General features: G+C 35.4%; 1 protein-coding gene across 8 annotated transcripts in view; it reads right to left on the bottom strand.

Moving 5' to 3' along the window:
• Positions 1–26,758, bottom strand: part of gulp1a (GULP PTB domain containing engulfment adaptor 1a) — a 65,776-nt gene that overhangs the window by 12,008 nt on the left and 27,010 nt on the right. For 6 of the 8 annotated variants that reach the window (XM_079880985.1, XM_079880980.1, XM_079880983.1 and 3 more), the window contains exon 2: positions 3,193–3,275. In XM_079880985.1, the coding sequence (XP_079737111.1) occupies positions 3,193–3,220 (28 nt within the window). In that variant the 5' untranslated portion in view covers positions 3,221–3,275. Of the gene's footprint in view, positions 1–3,192; positions 3,276–8,312; positions 8,640–26,758 lie in introns of those variants that run through there. The other 2 variants (XM_079880986.1, XM_079880981.1) reach the window with 2 other exon arrangements.

Below are 26,758 nucleotides of genomic sequence, written 5' to 3' on the forward strand. Positions count from 1 at the left end.
GTGGTGCCATCAAAACATTTCTGTGCATATCTGAGCATCTCGACTCTCTCTTTGCCCTACTAATAGCAGGCTGAGCGTGTGTTGTGCATTTAATGAATTGTACTGAATTGGAAGCGCGGCCAAATATCGATAATTTTCCCACACTATAATATCCAATGATCAATGAGTGAACATCAAGTCTGCCAAATCAGAACATCTTGGCATATTCTTAACAGGATTCCTCTGCAAGGGCTTCAGAGGAGCGTAAGAGCCTTGGTAGTCTCTGCATCTAATTTTACAGCTCACTGCTTTGATTCACGGAGCTCTGAATGGCAATAAGGCGACGTTATAGCAAAAATAAGATAAGAATGATCTATTACAATAGTAATGCTTCTTTAAGCCAGTAAAGAAATGCACTGGGAAGTGGGCACTAAGCCCTTGTTGTATTTCAATTGAAATAGATTTAAGAGTTGAAAACGCATTTTAATACTCATTCTGGAGCGCAAGCACCTGAGCAATTTTTCATTAAAGAAAGATTATGTTTTATCCATATTCGCAGGGTATTTCTGTCATCTCCAGCTACATGCTATGAAAGCCTGGAGGTATTAGTAATGCGATGATGACATGTTCAGAATTTCTTTTTCTGCAAGCCTTTTGCAGGGAAATAAATAAAATGAAAGAAGATACAGAGACAGAAAAAGATGGCACAACGGTTACATGTAATAAAAGTAATTAGGTAGTATTGTGTATAATTTAGCTAAGGTTATTTACAGGATACTGTGAAGTGTTTTGGGAATACTAGATCGTCACTAATTAACCAGCCGAACTCCCCAAACATAATGATTTCTGAAAAAAAAGATTAAAAAAAACAACAAACAACAAACAATTCACATCAGAGATTATGGTAAATCTTTTGTGCTGTTTAGGCTATTCAAACTGATCATGTGTGAGTTCAAACTTGATTTTATTATGCTCTAAATAACAGACACTGTAGCTATTTAATGTTCTGTGTCTAGTAATTGGATGCATAAGTCTGGAAAGAATCTGGGTCCAATTATTTCTTTGTCATCACACAAACAGTGCTTCTGCCTTCGAGCTTTGTGAATCACCAACCATCTAATTCAGAAACTAACAGTCTATACCTGTTGAGTATGCGAACAGTAATTGAACCTGTAACTTCACATTTCATTATTCTATATTTTTTCAGCAGATAACCCTAAAGAATCAAAACATTATTTGGAAACACGATTATTTACAAACTATTAGTCTATAGTTAATTCATAGTTTATATATTGCAGTCTCTACCTTGTTAATAATAGTGAGTTCTTCATTCATTGTCTATAATTTTATTATTGTTTAATTACCTCATAAAAAATATTATTAGTAGTGTAATGTATTTTATGCTTTGTTAACAACAATAATTAATCAACCCATTATACTTGGTTAAATAACCAACCTAGAGTACAATTAACCCAATATGTGTTCTGTCCTACTGTATATTTACCCAACCCTTTTGTAACTTCATATCTACTGTATATATCTCTCCATCCATCCATCCATCCACCCACCCATCCATCCATCATAAAGCTCATCAACTTTTACCTAGAAGATTTTATAAGGCTGAGTTTTATGAGACAAATGATCATACATTAACTCTGAAAAAGAATAATAATAATTCATGACCAAAAAAAAACAATAAAGACAGACATATTTACATTACCTAACAGAACAATGACGAATCACCCACCTCATTTTAAAGCAGGGTGGCATTAGTCAGAGTCCATTAGACAGAAACCTCTTCTGTATCATCACATCAGAACTCACTCTAGACACTGCTGTTAACGAATGCACGGCCATAAAATGATTACCGTCTCTCTCTGGTAAATGTCGCTATTGTTCGCTACTGAGAATTTAATGCTGTCTTTCAGACAGATGGGCTATTGGTGTTCTCCACGGTCCAACAGCACTGTTTGGACATTGTGACAGCAGGAACATCCGTGCAAGGCAGTGGAGGGAAATGTGTTGTGGCCGCAAGAGCTTTTTTCAGTGCCAAAATAATTACTTTGTTATGCCTAACCTCTTTATAAAATCAGATTACAACTTTTTCTGGATAAATTAGCAAATTGTTACTGAATGTAGTACACTAGAGATGCACCAATACGCATGATGCAATACAATGACGACCAGTAGTTTGATTCATAATGATTTCACAAATTCAATGACATTGGTGATCAGCTATAGTGGCCTACTGAATATTATTAACAGTTTGTGAAAACATTAAAAAAGCCACCCTCAAATAATTAATATCTATGTAATATACTTGAAAATTACTGCGCTAATTAAAAAAAAATACCGCTATTGGTAATGGAAGGGCATTGGGAAAATGGTATTGTGCATCCCTATAATATAATCTCTAATTCATATAAAAACCAAATGTGTTACAGTCATCTGTAAATGTATCTCTAAACATCATCATATCTTCCATCATCCCAAGGGATTTAGCATTGGACAGCGCTTGCGATTAGTCCATATCTTCAAAGCGAGCCAGACAGAGCAACAGGAGCTCCTAACACAGAAATATTACCAGTGCAATCCCTGCCATCTGGGATCGAAGACTGGCCAGTTGGGTTTATCACATCAAAGATCCATTAATTCATTTTGGAAAGAAGGGTGGGACAGGTGGTTGTAAATACATAGAGAAAAAAACCAGGCCTCTGGAGTCAGACAGGTTGTCTGCTCCAAGTCACAGAGAAATGACAGAAAGGGAGGAGAGACCAGGGGAGGAACAAAGAGAGGTTGAGGAAGAAAGAATAACAGGCAGACTATGAAAAAGGAGAGTCTGAATAGTAGATTTTTTATAAGGGTTTCTGTTAGGCCTGTCAATTTTAACACATTAATATAACGTGAATAATCATTTAAAAAAAAAGCCCAAGTAATACGTTTCTCCGGACTGTAGTCAAATCTGTACTTTCAACAATTTCCAACCATCAGAGCAATTCAACCTTGTTCACATGTTCAGTGAATTCAAATACACACAACAAAGTCTTTGAATCAATTTAATATTGATATTGATATATGTAAATAATACTGTGATTAATTCATATTTTTTTGTCATTATAATTTTTGTATCGTTTGACAGCCATAAAGATTCTGTTCGATGGACAGACAGAGAAAAGAGAGGAAAGCAAGACAAAAAACAGGTACAACGCATACCTTTTTTTCTGTTAAATGCCCGGTTCATGCTTGAAAACGCTCTGTCTTGGCTGCGATTTCCTGGAATGTGCCACTTCTACCTGCTGGGATGAGAGCATATATGGAAATTTACTCCAAGGAGTCAGAGAAGTAGGACTAAATGCTTCAAAAAAACTAAATTCTATGAATTTGCCTTAAGGTTAAATCTCCTAGGGTGTGTTCTTGCAGAAAATGTTAAAAGCTATTGGGTTCACAAGAAATAACCCCTTTAAAAAACAAATATCTCTACTACAAAGAAGTACTACAGCAGGTAGGGGGAATAACAGTCAAAACTATAAATATTATGGGTAACTATGCCCTTCATGGTTCAAATATTTGAACGTGTATTTGTGGAGGATGGTAGATGCAGAGTGTTTTCAAAAGTCAGACAGTGAAATTAAAGGTGCAGTAAGAGAGAAAAAAAAAACAAGAAAAAAAAAAACAAGCTGAAAACACTTTAAATTGCTTAAGGATCTTAAGCAATTTAAAGTGTTTTCAGCTTGGTTTTTTTTTTATTATTTTTTTTTTTTGGGATCATTGGGATCCAATGAATGTAAAATTGGATTTGTGTGTATGAATTTGAGGCCATCAATATCGTAATGTACTCTCTAAGAAACGCTGTTAAAAGGGGATCAGACAGAGCACCAAAACACACTTGTAGCCAATCAGCAGTAAGGGGTGTATACATCCATTAGGGGGGAGGTGCCCGTGTTGTTAAATGTGTTAATGAAATTGGTGGCAGAGCTATCGAGGTAGGGGTGTGATCCTTTTGGGTAGGGGCGTGTTTGTTTTGGCGAATTCAAATATGAACAATGTTTCTCAGAAATCATTTACTGCACCTTTAAATGTTAACAAACTAAACTTTAGCACATATGAATTTACATATGAATTTTTATCCAATTAAATATTCTCTAGAATGAGAATTTCCCTTCCCCTAAAGCCACTATGTGAAACTGAAGCCTATAGCTATTGAGAAAAAGAGGAGAGCTCTATGCTAGGGCTGCATGATATATTGAAATAAAATCGAAATCGCAATCAGACTTTGTGAGATTGTCAAAACAAGCAGGCTGTCATTTAATTAAATAAATATATGTGCTACCTTTTTATTTTGAATAAATTAAGATGAAAATATTAGTATTGCAATTTTTCAGTAGAATAAAGTTCTATTACTCCCCTTTTTATTTTACAGTAGAGTTATTACAATATATGTATTGTTTAATACTTTAATTTTTAATAATAATCACAAAATCATGATAATTACTTTTATTTCATAGTCAGTCAAAATCAGGGGGAATAAAAACTCAAGTGGAATGATATTTAAAAAAAAAACTATCAACAATTTTCACTCAGAAATTGCAAGAAAATTTAATTTATTTATATTTACATTTAATCATTTAGCAGACGCTTTTATCCAAAGCAACTTACAAATGAGGAGAGCAATAGAAGCAATCAAACCAACAATAGGGAAACAATTATAGGCAAGTGCTGTGACTAGTCCCAGTTAGTCTAGCACTGTACACGTAGCATGTTCTTTTAAATAGATATGTATAGAATATGTTCACAAATAATTACAAAGAAACGCCAACACATTAGGTGTGAATGTGAAATATTGAGTGGAAAGACTATTTATGTAAAACATACTCCAATAATGTTTAAATATAACTTAAAAATAAAATATTACAGTAAAGCGTTTCCTAAACCGTTCAGCCCTAAATTATTTTGCCATTAAAAAAGTCTGAAGTAAAAAGTAATTTTTCATCTTTTTCTTTATTATTATTAATATTAATATTATTTTCTTTGCAGAAATATTATTTTCTTTTCTTGCCCACTCAAGAATGATTCATTCTTTCTAACTATAGCCATTAAAGTCATCTGATTAAAATTCCTGTTTTTCTTTATATATTGCAACGTATGGGCACAGAAAAACTAAATATCGCAATGTCATTTTTTCCAATATCGTGCAGCCCTACCCTATGTACCACTCAAAACACCCTGCTTCAATAGGAAAAACAATGGGACAAGACAGAAAAAGGTGCTCATTTCAGTGGGTCTTTAAGCGTGACACTATAGCAAAAAAATGAGGAAGAAGTCAAAAAGAAATTCCTTTCACTGCATGCTTGTTTCTAAGCTTCTCCCTCTCAGGCATTGTCAAACATCAGGAGATAAGCTAAGCCAATGACTTATATAGGCTATGAGACAAACTATTCAAATGTTAAGCCCAATGGGAAGACATATTACAATAGCACAGACGGATGAATGAATTGTGAAAGAAGAGAACGTAAGACATCCCCATGGAGGTCTATGTGCGCATTACAGATTTCCCTGATGCAGTGAAGACAACCCCTTTTCATAGAGGCTCTTTAGAGAAATACATCTTTAACTTTATAATGACTTCAGTGGAAGCTCATCACTCCCACTGCCTGTCTGTGACTTAGCAGTCATGTTAACTTAAACATGGCGCAAGTCCATCTTTTTTCCCGGGTATGTTTATCATTGCATGACTTCACTGAATTTATTGTGTGGCGCTAATCATGTTCATATCAAAATGCAGTAAGACAATAATAGAAAACTGCAGTTTTAATACTGTACACAACAGAAGATGAGCACAGAAATAATATATTCTTGTTATGAATAATTGAGTAACCTTAAGATTAATTGTCAACTGTCCATGGGGAATCTGAAGTGCACTTTTTTTTTTTCTAGTAAACTGATTAAATAGTAATGAAAGGGTGAAACACAGAAAAGCACACTGTTATGTGCTGTCCTGAGGGGAAATGGTAAGCTTCAATTAAACTCTATTGTCTGAAATGCTATTTTGATATGACTGAGAATTCACACAGCATCTTGCAAAATAAGCAGTTGTAAGAAGTGATTTTTATAGTGCGTTCTCATTTGAAGGGTGTGGAGCGTCATTGGAGGGAAACAGTAAATTATAATATTTTGGGATGACATCTTGGCACAGAAGAATGTGATTTAAGGTTTCATGACAGAACAATGCCACAATTAATCTTAAACATATCATTCACCCCACTTGGTACAACATGATGATGACAATATGTGAGCAGCTTAATGGTTTGAGCCAATGAGGCTCTTTGTGACCAACTGTGCAAATAAATGCCTCTGTCTGTCTGTAAAGTATGAAATTGTGTCTGTATACGTGTACATATTTAGGCTCCCAAGTGAACAGTGCAAACAGACATCAGCATTACAGGCTGCCAAGTTTAAATGCAAAGGGGCTGAACAGGAAGGCAGGCACTTGTATTTTTATTCACAGGCAATTTAGCTGTCAAAGAGCCAAACCAACGTACAAGGACAGCGGTCATCACTGACTGAGCAGGTGAAATCATGAGTATGTCGTGTCACCCCTGCCAGCAGCCTAAAGAGACCAAGAAGTGGAACAACTCTGAAAGAATTCATAAATCATAAGGAGTTCAGAAAACTTTTGAAAAAGGGCTGACATATACGGAGTCATATTTATGGTCACAATTTCCAAACTAACACATTTGCTCCACAACTTCACAGGAAAAATGGTATGGGACCATTTCATAACAACATTCCACAGAGTGTACAAAATAAACTCTGTGGCTATAATGCCCACTCTTTCCCAGTTATTCTGCTACGCAATATTATCCGTTGCCCGGTCACACCTGGGCAAACACCTGGCTGTGCCGTCCGCCTGCCTGACTGACAGCAGCTGTGTTTGTTCTCCGTTTATCACTTCCTGGCTGGTCAGTCTGTCCCACAGGGGAGACCCTGAGACCGTCCTTTATGCTGAGCTGCAAAGTTTGCTGATAATATTTAGTATCTTCAAAGTCAACTCCGGCTTAGGCATGTCTGAGAGAAGCCAAAGCCATTTATAACTGTTGGGTGGAGAAGCTACGGTCCCCCAGATGTGAGGTCTGATGTTGCCTTGGTCCTTTTTGCTGGATTAAAAATAAAAATATAGTTGCAAACAGCAATTATTGGGAGCCAAGTGCAATTAATCTTTGAGCCCAAAAGCTCACAAAAAGATTTGTTGAAAACAGCTGTTTTTTCCTTTCAGGAATTGTCCATTTTAGTGAAATAGGCCATTTTGACGATGGCCCTCTAGACTACAACATTCTGCGGTGTGTCAAACACATACCAGGCGAACAACTTAGTTTTAATAAACTTTTATTTTCTTTAAAAAAAAAATCAATATGTTGGAATAATGTCTTATGCAAAAATAAATGTGGGTATAGGGGATAGTCAAAATTGTACTTTTTTTTGTTTGTTTTGTTTTTTGTTTTGTTTTGTTTTATTTTAAAGAACCACCAATATTAAAAAATTTTGCACCTTGTACTCTCACATTCATTCAAAGCAGAAGCTACAACAGGATCATTTATGGAAGAAAATTGGTTACAAAAAGAACCTTTTAAAAACCTAAACTGACTATTAGGAAATTGTGTTTCTTTGAAAATTACTATTTTCCACCAACTATCAAAACGTTCATTTTCAAATTATTAAATAAGATTTTAGTTTTTCTTATAAACAGCAATATTTTGGGAAATGTTTCAAATAATAGTCCTTAACAATGAGCTGAAAGTAAAGAAAGAACTAAGGAGGACAACAAACATTCACATAACCATACTGATGTTTGGAAATAAAATAAAAATGACCTACTTTCTCATTAGAATTTCTTTTTTATGATGGTGTTCAAAAATCCAAAATTTGGATTTAAAAGCACAAAGCATGCAGCAGCTCAGGATGAACAGAAGAATGTAAACATCCACAGCCACAAAAAAAAAAAAAAAAAAAAAAAAAAAAAAGTTAAGGCTGTTCAAAGTTGATGAGCATTCCACTGATATGACCCAGATCTGAGTCAACATTGCCAGCATTTACAACAAAACTATGCTTCACCACCTCAACTGAGCTGAGAAAAAGAAAAGAAATAAAACTATCCTTTGTTTCCAACAGAACTCCATTTACTGAGCTCAAATAGCAAAATAGCAATGTTTATTAATTCAACCCTCTGCATTCCTTTCATGGATCAGTTGTTATTCACCGCTGAGCTCGGAGCCATACTCCAAACACTCATGTCCTTTCTGTCAGACCTCTCCACATAAAAAGGCCAACATTCTTACCAATAAAGAGAGGAGATTTCCAAAGCACCAGCCAGTGTCTTCTGCCAAATACGAACCAAATGAGGAAGCCAGTGGAGAGCGCTTTTAGACGAAGGCAAAAAGATGGGTGAAATGCAGAGCGACTTATTCGCTTTCACACAAGCTGGGATACTAAGGAGGAAGTTCCAGCAGTGCTTAATAGTTTTCAGCTGTGGACCAGATGGGGTTATGTGAAGTACTAAAGTAAGAGGGGCGGCGGGTTTGCAAGCAAAACGAGGTGTCTCATGAGTGTGAGAGAACCTCTTGAAAGAAAGGAGACAGGAAGAATGAAAGACTGAAATAAGTAGTGCTGTGTAGGGGGAACATTTTTCAGATTTATATCTCTGGAATACTTCATTCCGATTGGCCAATCAAAGCATTGTACAAACAAATTTTTCTGTATAATGACAACTAAACTGTATATTTGTATCTGTATATTCCCTATTTATTTTTCTTTTCAACATTAGAATAAACAACTGCCACCATCTTGCAACTCAAAATGAAACCGTAACACTGCAGTATGACCAACACTCTTAAAAATAAAAGTTTTCACAGCAATGTAACAGAAGAACCATTTTTGGTTCCCCAAAGAACCTTTCAGTGAACACTTCCACTATTTCTAGTGTGAATATAATCTAAACTTTTTCCACCCGAAAGAACCTTTTATATAATCGAAAGGTTCCATGGATGTTAAAAGTTCTTTATGGAACCATTGATGCCAATGAAGAACCTTTATTTCTAAGAGTGAAGGCTGCCAGATGTGTTTAAAAAAAAAAAAAAAAAAAATAATAATAATAATAATAAATATAATAATAATAATAATAATAATAACAACATCAATAATAATAATAATAATAATAATAATAATTATTATTATTATTATTATTATTGGTAATACTTTACCATAGGATTCCATTTGTTAACATTGGTATCTGTTAATATTATTGAATAGAAGCTAACTGACAACGAAAAGTTAAATTCTATAACAATTGTATTGCTCATTGTTAGTTAATTTTAGTTAATAAATTATCTAACATTAACTAATGGAACCTTATTGTAAAGTGTTAATAAAATGTATCTAAAAATAAGTATCTTGCGGTATTTGATCAGTGTTAGCAAGGCAAAAACATGCAAGTATCGGTAATTCAAATAAGGACATTAACTCACTGAAAACTTGCTGAATAGATGAAAACAAAAAAAGTTTTCCATCGCAGAAAAAAAACATAACTTTCTGGTTCATACTTCAGCCACAGAGCAACTTGAGTGCAAGACAGTGGACTTTGGCAGCTAACGGTGTTATGCTCACTGAAATCTGACACCTATGCCTTATTCAACAAGGTCACAACTGTTACAGATGACCAAGACATTGGGCAGACATGGAAATCCACAGCTCATATATATATATATATATATGGTGAAAAGTACAGCCATTCTTCTCATCTCCAAAACTAAGTAGAGTGGTCTGGGTGGGGTTGTGCTAGTCTTGGCATAAGCAGTTCTGAGAATATTTTAAAAGATTCTTTTCCTTTATTATCCTAAAATTTGTTTTCCTTTCCATCATCTCGCCCCCTCCGCCTTGTGTGGACAGATGTGGGGAGGGGAAAGTAATGCGTTTAAGACTTTGGCATTTTCCATTTCGTGAGTTAAAAGTACTTATTCTGTGGTTTGGCCCATATGCTTTAAGAAGTGCAGAAGTAGTCATAATCTTACATGCACCTGGCTGACATTAGTAAGAAATGTTGACAATTAAATGTTTATCTTGTGAAAATCTGATAACATTTACAGATGAGCCAGAAAAGAAACTAGCATAAGCAGCATCAACAATGTGTCCTTAAACTAATAATGAATGCAAAACTACACAAATGTAATACAAAAATAATCAACTGTTCATTTTAACGAATCAAATTAAACAGTTACCCAATGACTCATTTGTGCTACCCTTCAAAAAAAAATTCACAGAAGTGTCCGACTGTCCATTTGTGTAATAATGCAATAAAGGGATTTTAATCGACTATTTCTGCAGGTTACAAGTTCATTTCTTAATGATTGAGTCAATTAATTGTCCATTCAATTGATCCATTCAAAAACATGGATTCAGGGATGAAACAAGTGAATGTCTTTATGAGAGAGTCAGTGACTATTTCACTCATCAGATTAATTCAAAATCACTTGGCGCGTCCGAAAACACAGTAACACCTATACTGTCTGAGTAGGTCCTACATTTGAATTTGAACTTTGTGTCTGTTAAAAAAGTATGTTCTATAGTGTGAATATGGGGTAGTATGAATGAAATTTGGACGTACTACATCCACCATATTGTTACCGTCACGTGACCTGCCCGAGTCAGTTGCGTTGCTTCACTGCCAAATATACACGACTGGACTACAATGATAGTCAAGTCCAGTCAACTTTATTTATATAGCATTTATACATAATACAGATGGTTTCAAAGCAGCTTTGCAGTGATAAACAGGAAAATAACAATTCAATGATGCAAACAGAATTCAATTATGCTGTAAAGAAGCTCTAAGAAGACAATAGTAGTCATTATTATTCACTTGAAATCAGTTCAGTGTTGATTCATTTCAGCTAAATAACTGTATAAAGTACATCAATTATAAAATGAGTTCAATTCAGCTATAAAGCAGCTCTGCAGAAAACAGTGATGTCATCATCCAGATAAGTTGAGTTCTCATCCAATAAAGTAGTGCAAGTCAAATAAGTAATATTGCTGAATAATATACAGAGAAAATTGTTAAAAATCTGACAAATATATTTCCAAACCCTTCTAGCCCTAAACTTAAATGTGACACTGAGAGACTTTATGTATGTAGATACATTGGCTCAGCGACTTACAGAAGATGAAAAGAAATGGAGTGGGTGATGAGATCTTGGCTGGGAGAAAGAGGAGCACAATCTTGTTAAGGTCAGAAGCTAGCTAAGGTAAAAGTCTTTGCATTTCTATTTCTGCTTTACCCCAGTCTTCCTTTTCTAGGAATGTACTTGTATCTGTATCTGATCATGGCACAAAAAAGGTATTCAAAACACAGCTCTGTTCCAAAATTCCTAGTGAGCTGCCAACGTAGGGAGCATTTTCAGGCATCATTGACAAGCTTTTAACTTGTTTTTGAAGGGGCACCAGTGGTAGTCCTGGCTCACTTGGTTCCAACTTGGCTGCTTATTTTTAAAGGCAAAATAATTTGAAATCAATAGTGAGTTCAATCTTCCCTGCACTTCATGCAAGGAGCACTATTAGCTGCCTAAAGCATTTCAAATCAGTCACTTGAAGTTAAAGTGGTTTTCTTCATTAATTAGGATCAACAGGTTTTGATGAGCCATAATTACAGAAGAACTCTTCAAGACAAACCATATCATCAACTAATAGCACAACTCCAAGGTCGAGCAACAGAGCAGTTTCCAATAGGTCAGCTATTGACATTTTCTGATTCAAGAGCCAGAGGAAACCAACACAGATTTTTTTTTTTTTTATATATATAAATAGACCAGAGCTTGCTGCTCATTCAGTGAGCAGAGATGTTCTACACTCTTCAATAATTTGATTGGTTTAGGGTTCACCAGGGTTTAAGAAGAGCTTGAAAGGCCACAGTCTACTAATGTCTCTTGATATGATTTTATGAATGACTCATCACACTGCTTCACATAAAAAGAGCACTAAAAGAGACAAAAGAACAATGAATAGATAATTTAAGAATTTCAGAGGCCTTTTGCTAAAGAAAGTTTGAGTGCTTTATCATTAAAGAGTATTAGACTAATATCAAATGGCAAGTGAGAAGCCCCAACCTCACAAATGCAGGGTCCAAAATTAACATTTTGCCACAAGTACTCGTGACAAGTGAATTGGGAAAGGCTACTTCACAGACATGAAAAATATGTCTACTTTTAAACAAATATTCTCTGATTATGTACATTTTTCTCTAAAGGCGCGTCCACTGTACTGCAGAGATGGTGAGTCAGCATCGTCAACTTCAACTTTACAGCCGACACTGACTCAGAAAACACTAGTTTATTAATAAATAATTGTCTCCTTGCTATTTTATCAGACACATTCATAATAATTATTTTTTCCAGTGCTTTACGGCAAGCTTTATGTGTGTGCTTGAGTTAATATAAGTTGACCAATGGCTTAAATTAACGAGTACTATAGTCGACTAGAAAAATCTTTAGTTGGGGGCAGCCCTACTGAAAGTAAAATATTTCTTAGCAGCTATGAAACTGTGAGTTGCATTATTTCTTGATTGTTTTGTCATTGCACATAAGTGAAAAATAATTAAGTTGATTGCTTATCTTGTAGCATCATATTCAAGCTAGAAAAAAAGTACATCAGTGGAGTTCAGAACTCAATTTAAATTATTCATAGATTGAACTTCCGTGTGAATTTTCCACCCACTGGTGCCCAATTTTTACTTGGCACTTCAAAGTGCCCATATTCAGAAAAAACACATGAACACTACACTTCAGATCCAAATCAACATGCTCAGTGCTAAAGGAGCTACACTACAGTGCTTTTTATGTTTACAGTATTAGTGTAAGGGTCATTTGGACCATTTTTTCCCACATCCCCAGGTCATTCCACCTAAATCAACAAAGCATGGCCTTCTGAAGTAACCACATGATTATCTTTTAAAGCAAATCCCTTAGCAGTACTGAGACAGAACATGTGTTTACAACCACCAGTGGATCTTGAGCAGGAAATGTGGGATTCGGCCTCAATGATACACTAGGAAAATGTACCCATCTGTCTATTCAGACTATAGATAGCAGGAAATGAAGTCCTCATCCATTCATTTCAAATAGTACACACTCAATACAATAAGCATGTTTGCTTTGAACAGCTGACAAATATAAATATATATAAATTAGGGCTGTGAAAAGATTAATCGCGATTAATCGCATCCAGAATAAAAGTTTGTGTTTACATAATATATGTGTTTGTACTAGGGCTGCACGATTTGGGGAAAATGTCATATTGCGATAATTGAAGTCAATATTGCGATTGCGATATGCGATATAATAAACAAATGGTCAACTTGCTTGGTTCTCAAGGAAAATAAATGCACACACAGATTAGTGATAATCTGCCTAAAGAAAAAAGTTCTTTAGTCAAGAGCAGTGAGAGTTTTTCTCTGTTCCCTTTGTTCTTTGATTAACTTTAGCGACAGATATAATTAGTGGCTACTGTGTACTGTCCCTTTAAGACCAGCCGCTGCTGTCAGAGACACGGATCTCACACGCGCCTCATTCTCTCACGAGTCTCTTATTATGAATGTGAAGAGTTGTGAGTCACAACTCTTCACATTCATAATAAGACTACTCTTATGTTATGAAGATACTCGACAAAAAGACATTTTGGCATAATTGTGTGTGTTATTGTTCGTTCAAGCTCGAAAGAGAACTGTATTCTGGCATGCTGTTTTGTGCGCACGCACGATATTAGCGCGAGTCTTTCTGTGTGTCACAGTCAGGACATTCACAGGCAGCGCGTTCATTTTGGCATACATGTGTGTTGTTCGCTCTACCGCGAAAGAGAACTTGATACTGGCGCGCGTCTATCTGTGGGTCGTGTGTATGTGTGTGTCAGGAGGACATTCACTGACAGCGCGTTCTTTTTTTGTCTTATCACGCATGAATGGTTTAAAAGCATTTGCATGAATACGAGCGGGATCATGTAACACTAGCCAAAGGATGCCAAAAATTAACAGATGCTGCGTTAATTGCGTTAACAGCGCAAATTTATTTATTTAATATAAAATCGCAGCATTTTGCGTCATATAATCGCGTAGGCTTGACATCGCGATTGCGATATGATTAATCGTGCAGCACTAGTTTGTACTTGGTATAATTATTTTATATATATAAATACACACACATGCATGTATATATTTTAAGAAATATTTGCATACATATACTGTATATATTTATATATAATTTATATTATATATAAATATAAATTTTTTATATATAAATAACACAGTTTTTCTTAAATATATACATGCATGTGTGTGTATTTATATATACAAATTTAATTATACACAGTACACACATATATTATTTAAACACAAAGTTTTATTTTGGATGCGATTAATCGCGATTAATCGCATCCAAAATAAAACTTTGTATATATATATATATCCACCACAGTTCAAAGATTTTGAAAGTGACAGTAAAGACATTTACAATGTTACAAAATAATCTATTATTTTAAAAACTGCTGTCTGTTTGAACTTTCCATTCAACAAAGAATCCTGAAAAAAAAAAAATGAACATGGTTTCCACAAAAATGTTAAGCAGCACAACTGTTTTCAACATTGGCATTTATTGACCACCAAACCATCAAATTAGAATAATTTCTGAAGGATCATGGGACACTGATTTGGAGTAATGGCTTCTGAAAATTTAGCTTTGCCATCACAGGAATTAATTATATTTTAAAACATTAAAATATGAAACAGGTATTTTAAATTGTAATTATATTTTACGATAGTACTGTTTTACTTTATATTTGTTCAAATAAATGCAACCTGCATACAATCCTTCTTTAAAAAAAAGATTTAAAAATAAAATAGATAAATAAAATAGATTTAAAAATACAAAAATATGTATATTACATAAATTTTAATCATATCAACTAAATTATGCAGAATTTAATAAAAATGTTTCCTCTGTCCGACAGTATAGTCTGACAGCCCTCAAAAATGTAGCCTCTCATATCCCATGATTACCTCTCTCTGCCATGCAAGGTCGCATAACGTGGTCCATCAGAGAGAGAATCAGAGGCTCCTGCTCTATATCTGTAAAAACTGAATTACAGCCGGCTCACTCTGTCAAAGCCAATGTACCCACGGCTGCAGAGCCAATGGATCATGATCAAGTGAATCTAGAGCATAGAAAAACCCACCAGTCTAACCCTCTCTGTCCCCTACACACACTTCTGAAATGCAGCATATTCCCATCTGTGGTCTAGACAATTTCAAACATTTAACACTAATGAGAGAGGAATATAGAATCTGTAAACACTACACTGAGGAGACCTAATTGCCAATTAGAGTCAGTTTGCAATGGAACTAACAGATGTTGTGCTGCAACCATAAGAAGGACCATTCAACAGATGAAATGCCATTTTTGATCATCTCTACCAGCATCTGATTTATCATAGAACATTTCCTTTACTAAAATCGGTGTCCTTTCAAACATATTTATGATTGGTGAAATTTATGCCTTGATAAGTCTAAGTGGCACCAGTGCCGACTGTGAAGTTATAGAGCAAGATATAGACCAAGTCTTATTTCTTATTTAAAAGAAGAATGGAATATATTTCCTGTGGGACAAATATGCAGAATATGATGCGACTTCAGATGCAATGTCACTGGAATGAATTAAAAAACATAAAATCACGCAATTCTACAACCAAAGTTGAGAACAGCACCACTGCACTATCCTAGCCACCGTGGATAAGACCTAGGCCTATTCAAATTGTGAAAGTTTGCATCACTTCAACAAAGAAAGGAAAAAAAATGTCTAATGCAGTTATTAATGCAAAGTAGTAACTCTAAGACAACGCCACTTTAGACACATGTATAAGAATAATCAAATACTGCGGCCGTTATGCAAACAAACATTGCCAACTAAAAAGTAACTTATTGTTCATCCCAAAGAGTCCCGAAAAAGAAAATCACAGGCAAAGAAGATCAGAAGAATATGGTTCTGGTCATAACTCTGGTCATTTCTCAATTCTGAGAAAATAATTTCTAAATATACCGCTGGACGAAGACGACAAAACAATGTTCTGAGAAAAACCACCAAGAAAATGATCAATCCTTCACTTAGATATTTAGAATCAATGTGAAGCCAAATAGCTTTGGGCGTACGTGAAACCTTTTGCACAATACAAACCAGAGTAACTGGGTATCATACAGCAATAGTAGGGTCAGTCCGTGTCAACTCAACCAGAGGTCCATATCCTTCTAGATTCTCATTCCTTATCAACTTTTCTTTTGGAATCTTAATTTGTAAAGCCCTAGTTCAGTCCCATAGAAATTGGGACCCCAATGTGACTGTCCAAATTGTTTAATTTTACCCCTTTTCAATGTAGGCAACATTTTAAACAGCTGATAGTTAGTGTAATGTCTTGTTTCCCTCTATCAAAACAATTGAATACAACACACCTCTCCGAGTCCCCAAAACAAAAAATTTTCCGAAGTTTAAATGTCTTTAATTCAAGAAGTGTTAAAGATATCTTAATGTCATTTTAGATATTTGTTCTTATGAAACATTTTTTTTGGAATCTTCATTTTTAAGGCCCTATATGTTTCAATGCAGAGATATTGGGATGTCAATGTGGTAACGTATGTTACGATACTGCGTGTTTGAACTCTTGGTAGCTTCAGAAGCTATTAAAATGAATAGAATCCCATCTTCCAAATATCCCTAAAACTGATTCAAATATAGATTCTTATAAAATGTACTTCTGAGAGCAAGTCAATGTGCCTCAACTTTACCATTTTCAGTAGATGTGTGGTACTAAGAGTGTTATGTTTTATGCAATTCTTTTGATAGAGGGAAACAAGATACATTTCTAGTTTAAACAATATTTATTCTTCAGACATTCCTCTTTAAATCCAGTAAGTATCAGCTGTGTGGAAAGTAAACCACGTTTGGTTTTCGATCACTGAAAATGGGTAAAATTTAACAATTTGAGAGTAACTGAACTATATAGCCTAGGGCCTTGAAAACAAAGATTTCAAAAGGAAAGCTTATTAAAAATGAGAATCTGGAAGGATATTAAGATATATTGAATACTTTTAAAGTTACAGGCATGCAAACTTTGGAAAAACAATATGTATGGCAATCAGACAGGTACTGTATGTTCTATGCAATTGTGTTAATAGAAAAACATGATATATTTCTAGTTTCAACATTATTTGTTCTTCAGATATTCCTCTTTGAAATAAAAGCATCAGCAGTATGCAAAGTGACCCAAATTTGGTTTTCAACCACTGAAAATTTGTACAATTTACCAATTTACTCATGTAGCCACATTTAGATCCCCATATCTCTGGGAATGAACCATCGAGGGCCTTTAAAATGAAGATACCAAAAGGAAAGTTTGTTAAGAACAGAATCTAAAAAGATATTAAGATATCTTCTTTACTACTTCTTGAGTTACAGGTATGCAAACTTGAGGCAAAAAACACGTGTTTTTTGAGCAATCACAGTTGGCATATAATGCAACAAAGATTGCTCATTTGCTGAAGTCAACAGATTTTACTAATAGACCTTCCAATCTCTGTGTAAAAATAAAATAATGATTCTGCCATCTTTCTAAAGTCATTTTTACGCCCCTGTAATTTGGCTCCAAATCTCAGTAAAACATACATCCATGACATTTAATATTTTGGCTTTCATCACTATTTATGTTTGTCTTTGTACAGAAAAAAATATGTGATTTGACATGGAATGACCCAATATCATAATCGTAAGTGGACAAATCATTTCTTTGATAGAAAACAGCATGATTGGAAACCATGGGAGGTAAAAATGCAGTGCGACTACCAGAAGCTACAGTCAGAAAGTACATTACCACAAAGAACACAAAAGATTTCATCAGCTAATAAAGCATGAGATGGGATTTCATGGTCTTGAGAGCAAAGCAGACAACTTGCACCTCTTCTGAGAAAAGATTTCCATATACTTTTTCCCTTTAAATGATTCACAAATCTCCTTAGCCTAAGTCAGCAACAAAACGCCACAGTACTCCAAAACTCCAGACCAAGCACCACATTACTGTATGCAAACAGGAAATGAGATTTTCTGCTGATGATCCTTTTGAAATACTTGAAGCTATTCAACATTCCTTTTTAGACTTCATTTAAAAGGAAGACGCTGGAATCCTTTTGCACCAATTAATTTTTTTTATACATTTTGGTGTAAAAATTCTCCCTAGACAGACTATACTGCCAATCCCAGCAAACCTAGTCTTAAATTTAGCATTCACCCCAAATATTAGGCCAAAAAACACGGTGTACATGCTGTTAGAATCAAGAGGAATGTGAAAAAGCCATTTTGACTTCCTGCCCACAAAAACCCAATGATCCCCCCACATCTGGTGAAGTCATACACATTCACCTCAAATGTAGAAAAAACATCCAGGCAGGGGGGAGAACATTTTATAGACAGAAAACTGGATGGCCTTGAATATGTTTAGCATTAAATATACTCAGTAACAAAAGTTAGCTGAGACATGACCTTCTATTCTACATGCCAGTGAAAATAATTTTTGTGATTAGTGAAAACTGTTAAGGTCAAAAGATTATTAGGACAGGTCAGTATAAAGTCTGAAACCATTGCGATGAAGAAGAGCCAGTGAAACACAAGCAAAATGAAACTCGATCATAAGGAGTTCCTGTGCAATTCATTCAGTCCTTTCTTGAATGGAGAATGGTTTACGAACAATTTTCACAGAAATTCGGGTTTCATCAATACGGCCTGCTGAGTGAACCTTTAAAAGTATGTATGAAAAAGATTAGGCCTATTTAGATAGCAAGTCAAGGAGGTGCTTTAAAAAAGAAAAGAGTGAAGGATGAACGTATTAATCAGACACAGACCCTGCTGTCCTGAGGACTGTTCCAGATAGATTGATATTTCTGCTGTCATCAGCAGAAAGAGCCCACAGGATATGACAGGCATTTTGTCTTCATTTGATTCACATGAAGTAGTTTGAGGGCTTCTCAAACACACCAGCAGAATGTTCAAGAGCCTTTCTAATACTACCTGAAGATGTCAGCACATCAAAATTGCTATACTTATGGAGGGGAGGAAAATGTGAGTGACATTTAGGACAGAGGGAAACTGTCCTTTAGCCCTTTTCAATGGAGAAGGCTTACTGCAAACACTGCAAGGAAACTAATGGATTCAGTGAATAATGGACTGGCCACATGCTTCTGTTAAAAGCAGTGATGTGAAGACGGTTAAAAAAAGGTTAAAGAAATGGGCAGGAAAGGGTTTGTTGTTAGAATCCTCCATAATTTTACAAGGTTTTAAATGGAAAACACGTCCTTATTCTAACAGATTTCTCACTCTAAAGGGATTCTGGCCGCTGTAAAGCCTTTTAACCCTACTAAGTGCTCCAAGCCACATTTCCACCAGAGTCTCAATGCCAATGTTCTGGCATGGGCAGATAAGAGCCTCAAAACCAGCCACATAGACTGCGACAGAATGAATTTTGGAAGCTATTGGAGACAAGCTTCCAAGAGCCAGACACAACCTTTCCATCTATTAAACCAGTTACAAATGCTTGCTAAAACTGAGGTCAACAGAGCCAAACAACCATCCCCCACTGAGCAACCTTAAGGAGCACAAATGGATTATTCTGACTGTAAACAGCTTCAATGAAGCTTCAGCTTGAGAAGGAAACAAAATCAGTCTGAACCTTAATATTCCGAGAGGCCCAACTCCATTATTGTTCTTTTAAAGCCAAAGCTAATAAGTCTAGAGTGCTGAGAAAGAGGGAGGATAGAAACAGAGGTAGTGGCTACATTACTGCCTGACCCAGTTAGAGTAATTGATTTCATGTGTCAACTGAGTCAAGTTAAGTTGAACAGTAATTCCGAGAAAGTAAAATGGAATTAATCAGGCTTCAAACCTGAACTGCAGACAGGGAGACCTCTGGCTGAAAAAGACAGGGAGCATTCACATTATCGATTAAACCATACTTGAATTTCAGTATTTAAACTAGGTGAGTTTACATAACATTGAATACATATTGAAAACAAAAAAACAGACTGTTGCCAAAGTAGGCTTGGAAAATAATCATAAAGATTTGATCATAAAGAGAATGATCTAGGCTACCTCCACTGTCTGGTAAATACTGATTATTCTTTCTTGGCATTTGTAATTTAATATAGAAAGAATTTTTTCTATATATTGGGAATATATTGTTTTTTAATCTTCAAAATATCTGTTCCACTGAAGAAAGAAGAGCATACTGTTTTGGAACAAACTGATGCCACAACTTTCATTTTTGGATAAATTAGCTTATCCCGTTAAGAGTGTGCTAAAGGTACAGCAGTATACATTGAAATTTGTTACAACCTATACCATTTTTGTAAATGTTTTACATTTATTAACAGTGCAGAATTTTAGACAAACATTTTTTTTTTTAAACTACAATACTTGTGCAACTTAATTATCTTAATATTTATGAATATAAAAATTATAGTTGTGTTGCACCTTTGCTGCAAGTGGCACTCCATATGTTTGAATGGACATGATGCTTCTGTGAATACCGGTGCAAATATCAAAGAATAGCAAAGAAAATGCCTCAAATAATTCAATATACACAGCAAAAATTGGAGTGTTAAAATTTAGGTGTTAAACATTTCAGAGTTGATTTCAACACCCTAAGAGTAATTTTAACTCATTTAGAGTAAAATGGTGTTCGGAGTTGGAGTTATTTGACAGAGTTGATCATCAGTGTTAAACCAACTCCTTAGAGGTGTAATTACACTCCGCCCAGTGGCGCCGCCGCATGCGCATTTCACTTCTTCGTTCGTTGGAGAAAGCGTCGTCGTCAATGTCCTCGTGTAGGTTTGAACGGTAAGCCAAATTAAATCAAACTACTTAAACATTTATGATTGATGCTATGAATACAACCGCAACATGTGCAATTTTACATATAGTATGCAGCTCTATGCGGACAAGTTCATATTTTAATCAAAACGAGGACATGAATTTTAGGCCTACCTCGTGGGTCACGATTTAACGCTGCCATTTACTAAAAGGAGGGAACGAATTCGTGGCCACGGTATCATCTCTCTCTCTCTCTATCTATCTCTCTCTCTCTATTTATATGTAAGAAAATTAACACGATATATCCATTTATGATCATGCATAACGTATGTAAATCGCGGTCATGTCGTACTAATACGTTCCCTCATTTTGATTTAAGTAACAAGGGATCAAATTATTACAAGACAAAATGTAATTAAGTGACTTGTGCGCATCCTCACATCGAGCTATTGATGTTTAAATGATATGTCATGCAGCCGTACAGTGTTCTTCCTTTACACTGATGTAACGTTACATTGTCAAACGCATTGCAGTTATAATAAAAATGCTGGTCCAGGTCAAGTACAGCGAACAGCAGAAGTATGTGAAGCTGGATTGTATTGAAGGACGGTTTGACTTCATGCTATTTCATCTAAAAGGTATGTTTTATTTTACTTGATTAAAATATGGTAGTCTATATTTTATACATAGGCTAAATGTTGTATACATATTTCTTTACATGTAAAAAGTACATTCAGTTTCATCTCATCTTTTTCAGTCATCGAGAGATTTTGCTTGCCTCCAGATGCAAAAGTTATATACAAGGATGCAACGGGGACAGAAGTCGATGCTGAAATTTTCAGTGACCTCGTTGGACAAGGCAATGTGGTGCTGACTGTTTTCTCAAATGATGGTAAGTTTATTGAATTTGAAAGGAAGGTATCATCAAGCACTCATAATAAATAAATAAATAAATATATGATAAATGAGCTATTTCATGTTTCTGATCCTTGTGCTGGTCATCAAAATATTTTAATATTTTCTAATTCTTTAGAATTTTCAGACTACTCTTCCATATCTGAGACATCTGAATCAAGCAGCTCAAGTGCATCAACTGTAATCTTAGATGAGGTCCCTAACAAAAGACAAAGAAATGAGTATACATCTGCACTGTCTGCTAAACAGGTTAGCACAAAGCTTAGTAATTAGTGGCAAAAATTTCATTTCTGTGTGAACTATCCCTCTTAACACTTTCTCCCCTATGAGTTTCTAAAAAAATGTGAATCACCATTCTCATGTTTTTTATTAGTTGGTTGAAGATGTGCTAAAATTCAAGTCTGGTGGTGAGGCAGTACTGCAGGAGTATCTAGAAACAGAAACTCTTACAGATGCCACAAGAAGACACATGATTAATATTCTGGTGTCTCACATGATTGATACACACGGGTATTTGTTTTAGCATATTTTTCTTTTTTTACACACCAATAACTGCATTGTCATTGTGTAAATTACGATAACTAATTTGATACTTTCTCTTAGACAACTCCCTACTAAATCAGTCAGAGAACAGTATGCCCATGGCATCGTGATGCTGTTCCCTTCCCTCAGAGATCCATATTCTAAGAAAGGCTACGTAAGTCATTGTTATTGTTTGCATGGCACTTTAATTCATACTTGTAATATTATTACACAGGCTGTTTCTATGACATTGAAATGTAAATGTTTGATATTTTAGTCTGTACATGATAAAGGATTATAAAGTCTATTTCAGGAACACTTCTATGATGCTGCAAGCAACACAGGATACATCGCCTGGCGTATGAAAACAGTCCACAGGAAGATTCGTCGAGGATCTGTGTTACCAGACAGCCCTCTTGATGTTTCTCCAGGAGGCCCTAAATGCCAAAGGGTTACTAATTTTGAAGATCAACTTGATGGGGATGCTTGCAAAGAGGCCATGTCTTTGCTCAACCATGCCACAGACAAGTCACAAATTTTCCAGAAGATGAGACAGACCTTTCAGCATCGCCAGAAGCTTGTTAAAGATCCAGGCTCTAGTGTTGATATTCTCTCCACCTTCCCAAGATTCCTGGATACAAAGGGGCTGGTAAGTTTGGAATAACATGTTTTCAGTGGCATGCACTTTGAGAGTATTGTTTATAGTTTAATATCTTCTTTCTTAAAGGTGGATCAGGACTTCACTCTCCTATTTGATGCCGAGATATCCACCAGGCTGCTTCAGAAGTGGGACACGTTCTTCAGGCCAAATGTCATAAAAGAAGCCAAGCGTCTATCATCGACAGCAGAGTTGAGTCAGTTGTTGCTGTCAGCAGAAGGTGATCTTGACGAGGCAAGAGGTAAGTTGTATTTGATTTAATTGTTTTGGAGCATTTGCTAAATTTGCATTTATAGTTAAAAATATGAGCAACATCACAACCTATAAGACGGGTGTTTTCCAGATTAATTTTTTTAATCTGGAAAACAAATTTCAGGCTAAACATGAACAAAACAGATGAATGTTTAATATGCTCTCTGTTCTTAATCAAACTTAAAGTATTACATTATAAGTTTTCAGTTAATTAATTCATGTTAATCTTTGTCTTCAGTCTATGACCAGGAAATGGCATCCCTTCTGTTACTGATACATCTTCTTCCACCACCACCAGGAGGACTGAAGTCTCCAAAAATCAGTGCATGTGATGCTGTTGAAAGACTTGTAATCTTTCATAAGGTAGTGGCATTTTAAAGTGTTGTTTGTTGTTCAAAACATGAATGAGATTAAAAATCAAGTCTTGTAGGCATTCACATATTTCTGAGTCAACGTTTGAGCAATCATTTTATAATGTTGTTTTCTCTGTGATTGCACATTATGTTTGTGTCTAATGTTCAGTGTTCATTCTAACCCTAGTCATGCTGCAGTTTGGAGGAGCACCTCAGAAACAACCAGCATCAGCACCCGTACCTCCTTGCCGTTGGACGTCAGAGAAGCAAGATTGACAGCTTCTACATCACCTTGGATAAGCATCTCATCCCATGCCAGGCAAACCGCTCCCTTGGGGCTTTTGATGAACTTTTCAAGGCACATTTCGTGTTCAATTTGTCCTATGATAGTGCACTTGTGAGCTTTTACACTTTCCTGCAGACAACAGTGTATAACATTGATGTAGGGAAAATGAAGGAGTCACCCAGAGTCAAAGACTTGAGAGCCAGACTGCTTAACCAGACAGTAACCTTATCTTAAAGTCTGATTATTGTTGAGAGAATGCTGATCTGTTTTATTTGTCAGACACAGCACCACAGCAGTCAACAGTTGATTTCACATTTAAGAGGTGAACATAGTTACTATCCTGGATCTAAGTTCAAATTGATTTGTTCGCAGCAAGGTTGTAGGCATCAGTTCCAAACATATGCAGGTTTTCGTAAGCACCTTAATAATGTTCATAGCAATGTTCAGAGAATTGCTCAAACTTCAACTGTTGGATGTTCGAGTGAGCCAGTTGCAAGTTCTTCTCGAGTAGATGCTTTAGAGAACCAAATGAATCCCCAGCATGAATCTCCTTGTTCCAGTGTTTCCTCTGAGAACAATGATTCTGAGTTTACTAAAGATTCAACTAAAGAAATGTGTGAATCCATTGTGGCAAAATTACAAGGAAGTGGAATTTCAAACAGTTTAGTGACCTCAATTGTTGGAGATTTAGAGGAACTTACAGATGCACTTCACACACAAGCTAAGCGTAACATGCTTTCTGCTTTACCTACAAGTGACCCTTACAAATCTGTGATAAACGAATCTTTTGAAAAATTAGAAAATCCATTCACAAATCTGAATACCGATTGGAAACGAAATGAGTACTTTAAAGAAAAATGGGGAGTGGTTGAACCAGTTGAGATAACACTTGGACTGAGATATGATAGCAGACTGAATCAGAAATCTGGTACTTATGACCAAGTACCAGTTAAAGATACTTTCATTTATGTGCCAATTTTAGAAAGTTTGAAATTCATGTGCAGAAATCCAGACATTTGTGATCTCCTAAGGAAAGACTGTAGATTAGAGACTGACACTTTTAAAGATTTTAGCGATGGTAGTTATTTTAAAACTCACCCTTTGTTTACAACCAAGAAACATGCATTACAAATCCAAATATACTATGACGATTTTGAAACTGCCAATCCCCTTGGCTCCAAACGTGTAATTCACAAAATTGGCTGTCTTTATTTTATTGTAAGAAACTTGCCCCCCAAATTTAACTCTGTTCTAATGAACATTCATTTGTTATCACTTTTTCACACACAGGATATAAGTAAGTACGGTTTTAATGTTATTCTGGAACCGTTGATAAATGATATAAAGATACTGGAAAGCCAAGGATTAAGTCTTCCATTTTCAGATGAGCAGATTTATGGCACCGTTGCACAGATCACTGGCGATAATCTAGGAATGCACTCAATTCTTGGTTTTAATGAGTCATTTAGTAGCCGTCATTTCTGTCGCCTTTGTTTAATTGAAAAGCAGGATACTCAAACAGTATACAGTGAGGATGATCCTAAGGTGGTCCTTCGTGGAAAAGAAATCTTTGAAATGCATTGCCAGTCTCTCCAGGAAAACCCACAATTGAGGTCACTGTATGGTTTGAAAAAAAATTCTACACTTAATACACTCAAGTATTTTCATGTTTGCAATAACTACTCATTCGATATAATGCATGATCTTCTAGAGGGTGTGGCTCAGTACGAAACTAAATTGCTTTTAGGATATCTCACACAAAACTTTATCTCTGAAGAGGACTTGCTTTCGAGGATTTATTCTTTTGATTATGGATTTTTAGAACGTAAAAACCGCCCCACAAAGGTTATTTTGGAGAGTGCTGGTAATGGTGTTGGTTTAAATTCCATTCAGACATTATGTCTTGTGAAAAACCTGCCTCTTTTGTTTGGTGACATTGTTCCTCCAGGTCACAAACACTGGAGTTTGTTGTTACTGTTACTCCAAATAATGAACATTGTGTTTTCGCCTTGTCTCACTTTAGGCATGACAGTTTATTTGAAGCACTTGATTGCTGACCACCACAAACTATTTAAGTACTTGTACCCACATAAAAATTTAATACCCAAGCATCATTTTATGATACACTACCCCTCTTCAATAAGGAAAATTGGCCCTTTATTATATATGTGGTCTATGAGGTTTGAGGCCAAACACAAGATGTTCAAAGATTTTTTTAAAAATTTCAAAAACATAACAAAATCGTTGGCTAAAAAGCATCAAATGGCCATTGCTTATCATTGGGAATCCTTGACCCTCAAACATAATGAGTTTGGTCCAATTAAATCATTTTCCCTACGAGATGAGAATGTGGTCAGCAATCATATCCTTGAAATGATCTTGTCAAAAGATGTCTTCTCAACCAGTTGGGTTAAAGTTGATGGTGTCGAATATAGAGCTGGACTTGTTGTTTGCAGTGCAATGGAAAATGAAATGCCAGTCTTTTGTCAAATAAGTGATGTACTTTTGGTTGACAACCTCATTTATCTATTGGTAAACAAACTATTTACAGAGAATTTTGATGAGCATCTTCATGCATTCAGAGTACTACGAAGTGAGGAAAGGTGTGTTATAAAAATGTCAGAGATTAAATTTTGTAAGCCATTTGATATTCAAAACTCATACAGTGTTGCAGATGAACATTTGTATATCATACCTTCTTTTGTAATGTTTTAAATCGACTTAAAATTGCACTGCAAAAGAGAATTAAAAATAAACAAGTTGATGGAAATGATTTTGTCTGCTTGAGTTTATTTAACTGTTTTGTAGATTTTTTTTTAACACTACAGATTGAAACTAATTAATTAATAAAACATGT

This window comes from Squalius cephalus (genome assembly GCF_949319135.1).
Source record: "Squalius cephalus genome assembly, chromosome: 9".
In the NCBI taxonomy this organism is placed as follows: domain Eukaryota; kingdom Metazoa; phylum Chordata; class Actinopteri; order Cypriniformes; family Leuciscidae; genus Squalius; species Squalius cephalus.